This window comes from Rhinopithecus bieti, unplaced genomic scaffold, assembly GCF_001698545.2.
Source record: "Rhinopithecus bieti isolate Rb0 unplaced genomic scaffold, ASM169854v2 scaffold_3764, whole genome shotgun sequence".
Classification (NCBI taxonomy): domain Eukaryota; kingdom Metazoa; phylum Chordata; class Mammalia; order Primates; family Cercopithecidae; genus Rhinopithecus; species Rhinopithecus bieti.
The window spans coordinates 1,153,987-1,166,137 of record NW_016804367.1 but is presented as its reverse complement, the minus strand read 5'-3'; the positions used below and the strand labels follow the sequence as shown (position 1 = coordinate 1,166,137).

The 12,151-nt window shown below is 52.7% G+C and overlaps 1 protein-coding gene across 5 annotated transcripts in view; it reads left to right on the top strand.

Annotated features, from left to right (window-relative positions):
- The first annotated feature begins 432 nt into the window (after positions 1 to 432).
- SLC5A9 (solute carrier family 5 member 9) overlaps positions 433 to 12,151 on the top strand; it is a 32,118-nt gene continuing 20,399 nt past the window's right edge. For 2 of the 5 annotated variants that reach the window (XM_017867528.1, XM_017867531.1), the window contains exons 1-2: positions 452 to 646; positions 2,886 to 2,957. In XM_017867528.1, the coding sequence (XP_017723017.1) occupies positions 485 to 646; positions 2,886 to 2,957 (234 nt within the window). In that variant the 5' untranslated portion in view covers positions 452 to 484. Of the gene's footprint in view, positions 647 to 2,885; positions 2,958 to 12,151 lie in introns of all 5 variants that reach the window. The other 3 variants (XM_017867527.1, XM_017867530.1, XM_017867529.1) reach the window with 3 other exon arrangements.

Sequence of the window (12,151 nt, the reverse complement as noted above, 5' to 3'; positions counted from 1 at the left end):
TCCTTCCCCTTGTCTCCCTCCCACTAGGTAAAAGACAATTGCATTGAACTCTTAAGAAAATTTGACTCCAGTCCTGGCTCCCTGCACCTTGGTTTCCCCACCACACAGGAGTTTGATTTCTGAAGTCCTTCCCACCTCTGGGGTTCCAATATTCTGCTCCTTTTCTCCTCTTCCTCCTCCTCCTCCTCCTCCTCCTCTTTCTCCTTCTGCTTCTCTGGCGGTAGGGAGATTGCATGTATGTGTGTGCACGTGTGTACATATACATGTATGTGTGTGCATGTAGTGGCAGCAGGGAGGGGTAAGGAAGGAGTCCTGCAGGGGTTGGTTGTGGCAGTTGGGAGAAAAGGAGGCAAGACTATATGTGCCAGCAGGGCTCAGAGTTTTCTCACCAACTAATGGTGCTTGGGGCAGTTTAATCATTAAAGGAAAGGAATGAAGCCAGGAGCGCCTCAAAGTCCAGCCTGTTGTTGACCAACACTAACAGATGAGCAAGAAACTGGCAGCAATGGGGCCTGGAGCTTCAGGGGACGGGGTCAGGACTGAGACAGCTCCACGCGTAGCACAGGACTCCAGAGTTGGTCTGCACGCCTATGACATCATCGTGGTGGTCATCTACTTTGTCTTCGTCATTGCCGTGGGAATCTGGGTAAGTGGGCCCTGAGGCTGGGGCTAGCAGGGGAGGTAGTAGTGGTCTCTCAGCTTGGGTGGGGCTGTGGAACTGAGGCAGGGCTAGGCAGAAAGAAGCAGATCATAGAACCATGGGGCCGAGATGGAAGGGCCTTCAGGAATCAGGCTCCTGATTTCCTCATTTTTAGAAGGGCAGAGAGGGGCGCGGCTGGTCTGAGGTCACACAGAGAGTCAGAGGCAGACCAGGCCCCCGACTCCTGACTCCTCTCTGAGCACTGCTGCCTTTGGCCCCAACCATCCCTGGTTGTCCTGAGCCTCACTCCTTCCTTCTTCCCACCCCAAGGCCCCCAACTCTGAGAACTCTTGACCCCTGGCCCTACCTCAGTCCTGCATTCGTTAGCATCTTGGTTAAGGTGATTTCTAAACGACTAGGGGCTCATGTGCTCTCAGGGAAGTGTGCCAGGCTGATTCCCAGGGTACTCTATTCTCCATTGTTCCCAGGAGCCTCCGGCTATAGGCAGGGGCCAGGCTTTGGGGTCAGGGAAACCTGAGTTCAGGTCCTAGCTGCAACAATGAGAGCCTCAAGTCCCTGGGAACATATAAGGCCTATCAGCTTTCTCAGGTGAACAACAAGAGTGTTCCACGCATCTGTGTGAAGAGACCACCAAACAGGCGTTGTGTGAGCAACATGGCTATTGATTTCACTGGGGTGCAGGCAGGCTGAGTCCGAAAAAGGAGTCAGCAAACGGGGGTGGATTATCATTAGTTCTTACAGGTTTTGGGATAGGCGGTAGAGGTAGGAGCAACATTTTGCAGGCAGGGGGTGGATCTCACAAAGTACACTGTCAAGGGTGGGGAGAATTACAAAGAACCTTCTTAAGGGTGGGGGAGATTACAAAGTACATTGATCAGTTAGGGTGGGGCAGAAACAAATTACAACAGTGGAATGTCATCAGTTAAGGCTATTTTCGCTTCTTTTGTGGATCTTCAGTTGCGTCAGGCCATCGGGTCACAAAGGATATGATGGCTTAGCTTGGGCTCAGAGGCCTGACAGAGAGTAAGCACTACACTGTGATCATTCAGCAACAGGAGACACTGCAGCACCTGGCACGGTGCCTGGTGCCTGATCAGCAGACAATAAATGACTGCTGTTATCACCATGGTGTTCTGCAGAAGTGTGAGCACCTTTAGACTCTGCCGTAATTCAAGTTCCAGATGATCACTTCCTAGGCTGTGGCCAGGTCAGAAACCCTCTCTGGGCCTCAGTTTCCTCATCTGTAAAGGGGGGTGAACAGACCCTGCCTTCTAGTGCTGGAATGAGGAAGAATTGGGCTAACAGATGATCGCTGGGTCCTGGAAGTGGCCAGTCAAGAAAAGCACCAACTCCTCTGTGACTTTGGACAAATTGCTTCCAATGTTGGGCCTCCATTTTCACATCTGTAAAATGGATCTCTTTTGCTCATATGGCCTCCAAGAGGATGAGAGCTGACAAGTGAAATACAAGCAAAAGCTTAACAAGCACAAGGCATCACACACATTTATCACTCCCTGGTGACTGATTATTTTCCCGTAGGGGAAAGTCAGAGAACTGTTGGCTTTTGCATTTGAATAGCTGCTTCAAGTTCATCCTTCCCTACCCACTGCCCTGCCCACACCCTGTGTCTCCAGAGAACATTCCAACAGGCTGCTAACTGACCACCTACTGGTGTAAGACAGGAAGGTTCTGGATGGGGCTCAGTGGCGTGATCTGACTTCAACCCACGGAAACTCCAAAACAGAACCCATAACTCTGCTCAGGGCTCAAAGTCTCACAGTCAAATTGCAGCCCTCTCTGTCCTCCCACCTCCAGTATGGGAGCCCTGTTGGGAGCAGGGAAGGGATCAGCTCAGAGAAAGGGTGAGCACTACACATCTAAGGAGGCGATACTAAATCATTCTCCGAAAGCGCACTTTGGGGAAGGAAGGATAAGGGAACAAGAGTGCACAATCAATGGCTTCACACACATGACATGTTACCGCCTTTGCTTTTCGCACTGGCTCTGGGAGATGAATGGTGAGGCTCACAGAGAAAGTGACCCTCCCAAGATGCATAGCTTAGAAACTGTGGAACCAGCCTCAGGCAGCTCTCTTCTGCCTCAGTTTTCTCCCTCTGTGTCCCCAACAGTGCCTGCACCAAGGGGCAGGAAATCTACAGAGAGGGGGCTGGGCAGAGGTTCAGAGAGGCTTGAGAAATCCTCATCTCATCTATTTCCTTTCCAGTCATCCATCCGTGCAAACCGAGGGACTATTGGTGGCTATTTCCTGGCCGGGAGGTCCATGAGCTGGTGGCCAGTGAGTTGACCCTTCTTAACCACCCCCTAGTGTAGAGGCTCCCAACTCTCCTCCTCCCCACTGTCCAAGCCCTTGTCCCATCTTCTCACACCTGGACTAACGCAAAGACCTCCCCATTGTGTTTCCTGACTCTGGGTCTCTTCTCTCCTGCCCAAACCCACCCTGCATCCTGAGTGGCCTTGCTAGCACACACCTTGGACAAACATCCCCTGGCCCCTCCTAGGTGTGGCCCTACATCTGACACTTGACTTGCAGTGATGAATCTGGAATGTCCCTGTCCTAGAGAAGCTCAGAGCTGAGGGGGGCAGATAGATTCGTAAACATCATGCGCACCGCTGAGCCAGAGGGAAGCAGGGGGCGCTCACCAGAGCTTGAAAGCCCCTGGCCACCAAACAGTGGAGTTAGCTAGGGTTAGGAAAGATTTTGGGGGGAGGGTGACACATAGGCTTAATACTGAAGAGCAGTTAAGATAGGGGAATCACAGAGGTAAAATCCCCAACAACCTCAGGGAATCAATCCCCAAAACTTTGTGAGCCACAGTTTCTCCAATCAAGCCACCCCACATTTCTACTGGTTCTCAAAATTAACTTCCTCCTCCTGGAATGGGATGGAGGGATGAAAGCCCTGCCTCAAAAATGACCAGCAGAGTCATCAGCCCCAGTGGTAGCTGAAGCAGTATACACACCGAGGCATGCAAAACTCACACATGGCATGTGTGCATGCACACTCCCACACTCACACACACAGCACTTGCACACTGACACTCAGGCTCCCACACTCTCACACATAACACTGCCACACTCACACTCACATACTCACACACAACACTCCCACACACACTCACACTCACACTGTCACAATCACACTCCCACACTCTCACAAACACTCCCACACTCACACTCCCACATTCACACTCCCACACTCACAGTCACACTCCCACACTCTCATACATAACACTTACACATTCACACTCACATACACACAGCACTCCCACACTCCCACACTCCCACACTCTCACACACAACACTCCCACACTCACACACACAACACTCTCACACACACACTCCCACACTCACATTCACACTCCCACACTCTCACACATAACACTCCCACACTCACACTCCCACACTTTCACAAACAAAACTCCCACACTCATACTCACACTCACACACTCACACTCCTNCAGCACTCCCACACTCCCACACTCCCACACTCTCACACACAACACTCCCACACTCACACACACAACACTCTCACACACACACTCCCACACTCACATTCACACTCCCACACTCTCACACATAACACTCCCACACTCACACTCCCACACTCTCACAACGCTCCCATACTCATACTCACACTCCCACACTCTCACACATAACACTCCCACACTCACACTCCCACACTTTCACAAACAAAACTCCCACACTCATACTCACACTCACACACTCACACTCCTACAATCTCTCAAAACTCCCACATTCACACTCACACTCACACACAACACTCCTACACTCACACACTCCCACACTCTCACACAAAACACTCCCACACTCACACTCTGACACACACTCTCACACACAATACTCCCACACTCACACTCACACACAAGACTCCCACACTCACACTCACACTCCCACACTCACACTCACTCCCACACTCACACTCACATTCACACATGACTCCCACACTCACACTCCCACACTCACACTCACACACTCAGACTCACACACAAGACTGCCACACTCACACTCACACACTCACACTCTTACACTCACACACACAAGACTCCCACACTCACACACACTCACACTCACACACACACACACTCACACAAACTCACACTCCCGCACTCTTACAACACTACTACACTCACACTCACACTCCTACACTCATACACAAAGCACTCTCACACTCACACTCACACTGATACTCCCACACTCTCACACACAATACTCCCACACTCACACATAAGACTCCCACACTCACACTCACACTCACACTCTCATATTCACACGACTCCCACACTCACATTCACACACTTAAACTGACACTCACACTCTCACACACACTCAGACTCACACACGACTCCCTCACTCACACTCAAACACACACTCACACCCTTACACTCACACACTCACACACAAGACCTCCACACTCACACTCCCACACTCACACTCACACTCCCACACTCACACTTACACTCAGACACACACGACTCCCACACTCACACTCAAACACACACTCACACTCACACTCACAAAGACTCCCACACACTCCCACTCCCACACTCACACACACTCACACTCACACGCAGGACTCCCCCACTCACACTCACACTCACACTCCCACACTCACACTCACACTCGGACTCACACACAAGACTCCCACATTCACACTCAAACACAAACTCACACTCTTACACTCACACTCACACGCAAGACTCCCACACACCCACACACTCACACACAAGACTCCCACACTCACACTCACACTCCCACACTCACACACTCACACTCACACTCACACACAGGACTCCCCCACTCACACTCACACTCACACTCCCCCACTCACACTCACACTCCCACACTCACACTCACACTCACACACTCACACTCACACACTCACACTCACACACACAAGACTCCCACACTCACACTCACACACTCACACTCACAATCAAAAACAAGACTCCCACACTCACACTCACACTCCTACACTCACACTCACACATTCACTCACACACAAGACTCCCACACTCACACTCACACACTCACACTCACACTCCCACACAGGACTCCCCCACTCACATTCCCACACTCACACTCCCACACTCACACACACAAGACTCCCACACTCACACTCCCACACTCACACACACGACTCCCCCACTCACACACTCACACTCCCACATTCACACACACTCCCACACTCACACTCACACACAGACTCACACACAAGACTCCCTCACTCACACACTCAAACCCTTACACTCACACACACACAAGACCTCCACACTCACACTCACACTCCCACACTCACACTCACACACAAGACTCCCACACTCACACATTCCCAAACTCACACACTCACACTCAGACTCACACACAGGACTCCCCAAATCACACTCACACACTCCGACACACACTCACTCCCACACTCACACTCTGACACACACATACACACAGGACTCCCTCACTCACACTCACACTCACACTCCCACACTCACACTCACACGCACACTCCCACACTCACACTCACACTCCCACACTCACACACTTACACTCAGACTCACACACAAAACTCCCTCACTCACACTCACACAGTCACACCATTACACTCAGACTCACACTCACACACAAGACCTCCACACTCACACACTCCCACACTCACACTCCCACACTCTCACACACAGCACTCTCACACACACACTTCCACACTCTCACTCCCACACTCTCACACACAGCACTCTCACGCTCACACACTCACACTCTCACAGCACTCCCACACTCACACACTCCCACATTCTCACACACAACACTCCCACACTCACAGATTCACACACTCACACACAACACTCCCACATTCACACTCCCACTCCCACACTCTCACACACAGCACTCCCACACTCACACTCACACTCACACCCAACACTCCACACTCACACTCACACTCCCATGCTCACACTCTCCCACACTCTCACACAGAAAACTCCCACACTCACACTCCCACACTCTTACACACAAAACTCCCACATTCACACACACAACACTCCCACACTCACACTCCCACACTCTCACACACAACGCTCCCACACTCACACTCCCACTTCCACACTCTCACACACAACACTCCCACAGTCACACACACACTCCCACACTTTCACACACAACACTCCCACACTCACACTCACACTCCCATACTCACACACACTACCACACTCACACAATACTCCCACACTCACACTCACACTTCCACACTCCCACACACAACACTCCCACACACACCACTCCCACACACTCACACTCCCACACTCACACACTCCCACACTCTCACACACAGCACTACCACACACACTCCCACTCACACACAACACTCCCACACTCACACTCACATTCCCACACTCTCACAACACTCCGACACGCACACTCCCACCCTCTCACGCACAACACTCCCACACTCACACTCCCAAACTCTCACACATAACAGTCCCACACTCACACAACACTCCCACACTCACACTCACATTCCCACACTCTCACACACAACACTCCCACACACACACTCCTACACTCTCACACACAACACTCCCACACTCACACATTCCTACACTCTCACACACAACACCCCGAAACTCACACTCATACTCCCACACTCTCACGCACAACACTCCCACACTCACACTCACACACTCACACACAGCACTCGCACACTCACACACACTCCCACTCACACACTCCCACACTCACACTCCCAGACTTTCACACAGAACACTCCCACACACACTCCCACACTCACACTCCCAGACTTTCACACAGAACACTCCCACACACACTCCCACACTCACACTCACACTCCCGCACTCTCACACAACACTTCCACACTCACTCCCACTCCCACACTCTCACACACATTCCCACAGTCACACTCACACTCCCACACTTTCACACCCAACACTCCCACACTCACACTCACACTCACACACTCTCACACACAACACTCCCACACTCACACTCACACACAATACTCCCACACTCTCACTCACACTTCCACACACCCACACTCTCACACACACACTCCCACACTCACACACGCTCCCACACTCTCACACACAGCACTCCCACACTCCTACTCCCACACTCACACACACAACTCTCCCACACTCTCACACACAGCACTCCCACACTCACACTCACACACACAACACTCCCACACTCTCACACACAACACTCCCACACTTACAGTCACACTCCCGTATGCTCACAGCACCCTCACACTCACGCTGCCACACTCTCACACACAGCACTCCCACACTCACACTCACACACTCTCACAACACTCCCACCCTCACACTCCCACACTCTCACACACAGGAGCCTCACACTCACACTCAACACTCCCACACTCTCACAACACCCTCACTCTCACACTCCCACACTCTGACAACACCCTCACACTCACACTCCCACACACACACAGCACTCACACTCCCACAGTCTCGCAACACTCTCACACACTCCCACACACTCACACACAGCACCCTCACACTCACACTCCCATACTCTCACACACAGCACTCCCACACTCACACTCCCACACTCTCACACATAACAATCCCACACACACACTCCCACACTCTCACACACAGCACTCTCACACTCACACTCCCACACTCTCCCAACACTCCCACTCTTACACATACTCTCACCCACAGCCCCTCACACTCACACTCCCACACTCTCACACAGCACTCCCACACACTCCCACACTCTCACACACAACACTCCCACACTCACACTCCCATACTCACACAACACTCCCACACTCACACTCACACTCCCACACTCCCAGCACGCTCACACTCACACTGCCACACTCTCACACACAGCACTCCCACACTCACTCACACACTCTCACAACACTCCCACCCTCACACTCCCACACTCACACACAGCAGCCTCACACTCACACTCAACACTCCCACACTCACAACACCCTCACTCTCACACTCCCACACTCTCACAACACCCTCACACTCACACTCCCACACACACACAGCACTCACACTCCCACAGTCTCGCAACACTCTCACACTTACACTCCCACACACTCACACACAGCACCCTCACACTCACACCCCCATACTCTCACACACAGCACTCCCACACTCACACTCCCACACTCTCACACATAACACTCCCACACTCACACACTCCCACACTCTCACACACAGCACTCTCACACTCACACTCCCACACTCTCACAACACTCCCACTCTTACACTCTCATACTCTCACCCACAGCCCCCTCACACTCACACTCCCACACTCACACAGCACTCCCACACACTGTCACACACAACACTCCCACACTCACACTCCCATACTCACACAACACTCCCACACTCACACTCACACTCCCACACTCTCACACATAGCACTCTCACACTCACACAATCCCACACTCACAGCATCCTCACACTCATGCTCCCACACACAGCACTCTCACACTCACACTCACACTCCCACAATCCCACTCCCACACTCTCACACACAGCACTCTCACACTCCCACTCACACTCCCACCTCACACTCTCACACACACCCAACAGCCTCACACTCACACTCCCACACTCACAACACTCCCACACTCACACTCTCAGACTCACATCAGCCTCACACTCACACTCCCACACTCTGACAGCACCCTCACACTCACACTCCCACACTCTCACAACACTCCTACATTTACACTCCCACACTCTCACAGCACCCTCACACACTCCCACACTCTCACACACAGAACTCCCACACTCACACTCACTCCCACACTCTCACACACACTCCCACAGTCACACTCCCACACTCTCCCAACACTCCCACACTCACACTCCCACACTTTCACACACTCACACACAGCACTCTCACCCTCATATAGGCACCCACACACGTTCAAACATGCCCACACTCATACGTACTTACAAACTCATTCACACAATCACACTCCCCTTCTCACACTCACACCTCTCTTGCACTCACTCTCACACACACTGTCTCAGTCACATAGACTCACACTCTCATACTCATGCTCATTTACACACTTACACATGCTCGCTCAGGCACACATTCATGCACACTCACATCTCCAGCCATCTTCACCCCTCTCCCCACCCTTCTCGTTCTCACCACCTTCCCCACTCTCTAGTGGTCACAGACTCGCTAAAGAGTAGCAGAAACAGAGGAGGCCTCCAGGTCTCTCTGGAAGGTTTAGGTATCTGGGACAGGAAGAAGTAGGGGCAGGGAGCTCTTGCTGTCCAGCGTGACAGAATCCCCAGGGATGGCGGGGAGCTGAGGCCTGGCAGCTCAGGAACAGTGTGCGGGTCACTGGTGCTACCAGCTACCTTCTCATCAAGAGAAAGGAAAAATCCTTCAAAATGGTTCTTTTCAGCTAGAGCCCCCCAAATCACAGGAAAGGAGGAGAAAGGAGCATGACAGAGCAGGTTCCTCTGACCACTTCAGGAGAAGCCCAGGGGCCCTGCTGACTGCCTGGTCAACCTGCAGAGAACGGAGCTCTGGCCTAACGATTAGTGTGAGGAACCTGAGGCCTCCGAACAAGAGGGAGGCCTTGGCAGGCACTCCCATGTTCCCACTGCGCCCCAAACACAGAGCAGACACCCAGTGGGAAAGAGAGGATGTGCTCCCCATCGTCTGGTAGGCCAGGCTGTGAGCTGTGCCTCCTGCACCTGAGACCTGGGTCCAGCCTGAGGCCAGCATGAGAACCACCTCTGGGGAGGGAAAGCTCAGTCCCACCAGCACTGCTGGAGGGTTTGTCTGGGCGTCTGCCCTGCCCTGAGTCTGTGCCCCATGAACAGTGTGTGGCTTGGAGGCTGAGAGCAGAAGGTGCAGTTGCCCGTCCTGTTCCAGAGAGGCCTGCATGGTCACCCTCCCCACGCCTCCCCTGCTGATGTTATTTGTCTCCCGGGTTAGGAGCAGGGGAAGTGAGGTTAAAAACTCTGGGCTGGGTGGGGGTGGAGGTGCCTCACTGCTCCAAGAACTGCCTGGGGGAGGCTTCTTCCCCTGAAGCAGGAGTCCTGGTGTACTCTGCTCTGGCTGGGTGGTCCAGCCCAGCCCCGCCAGCACCCTGGGACCGCCTGAGGAAGAGTGTGTGTGCGTGTGAGTCCTGTGTGAATCTGTTTCCATGTGTGAGTGTGTATGCATGTGAGTGTGGGCACTGTGTGTGTGCATGTGTGCTTGTGTGTGTGTGCTTTGTGAATGTATGTGCACGTGTGTGCATATGTGTGCATACCTGTGTGTGTGAGGGCATAGGCATAAGGACATGTGCATGTGTGTGAGTGCAGATGTGTGACTGTGCAAGTGCGTGAGTGCATGTGTGTCAGAGTATGTGTGTGCATGTGGGAGAGTGTGTACCATGCCTGTGTGTGTGTGTGCATGTGTGTCAGAGTGTGAGTATGCACGTGAGTGTGTACCGTGCCTGTGTGTGAGTGCATGTGTGTCAGAGTGTGAGTGTGCATGTGTGTGTGTACCGTGCCTGTGTGTGTACCATGCCTGTGTGTGTGTGTGTATGTCAGTGTGAGTGTGCATGTGTGTGTACCGTGCCTGTGTGTGCATGAGTGCATGTGTGTGTACTGTGCCTGTGTGCGTGTGTGAGTGCACATGTGAGTGTGCATGTGCACGTGTCAGAGGCGCTAGCACTAGGGCCTCAGCAATGTCAGGCCGGTTGCTCATTCTGTGCCTTTACACTGCTGACTGCCTTTGTCTGAATTTCTCAATGCTTTTCCTCTCCTCTCACTTTCTCTCTCACAGCACCTCCGAAAGAACAGGAAGTTAGGCGGAAGTAAGTCCCACATTGTATAGATGAAGAAGCTGAGGTGTTGACAGAGGAAGTGATTTTATTGTGGTGACATAGGATACAAAAAGGAACATAGCTCTGCCCCCAGCTGCCCCAGCCCTCTCCCCGAGGTCTCCTTAGGCCTCCTCCCAGGCTCCAGAGCCCCTTCCTCTCCCCCTTCTCCCCTCCCAGTCAGGGATCCCATCTAATAATAAGAGATAATATTGACCAAGTGCGCATTAAGTGGCAAGCACCATTTGTGTAGTGTTACTGGGCCAGAGAGCCAGGGATTGAATCTTAATTTGGTCACTTACTAATTCTGAGACTTGGGCAAGTTACCTATCTGTGCCTCAGTTCACTCATGGGTAAGATGGGGATAAAAGTAGCACTGAGGGTTGTGGTGAGGATTAAATGAGTCCCCATACTCAGAAGGCCGGCTGGTTCCTGGAGATGCTGCACAGGCTCTGACTGCCCTGATCATGCTCACCATCATCACCGCTCTCTACTGCCTCCCAAGTGCTTGGCTGCCCCCTTGAAGAACTAACTCAGCTCAGAGGTCGACCTGGCCTGTGCTCAGTCCCTCGGCTCCACCCTCTGCCTGGCTCACCCTGGGATGGCAGGAGGGC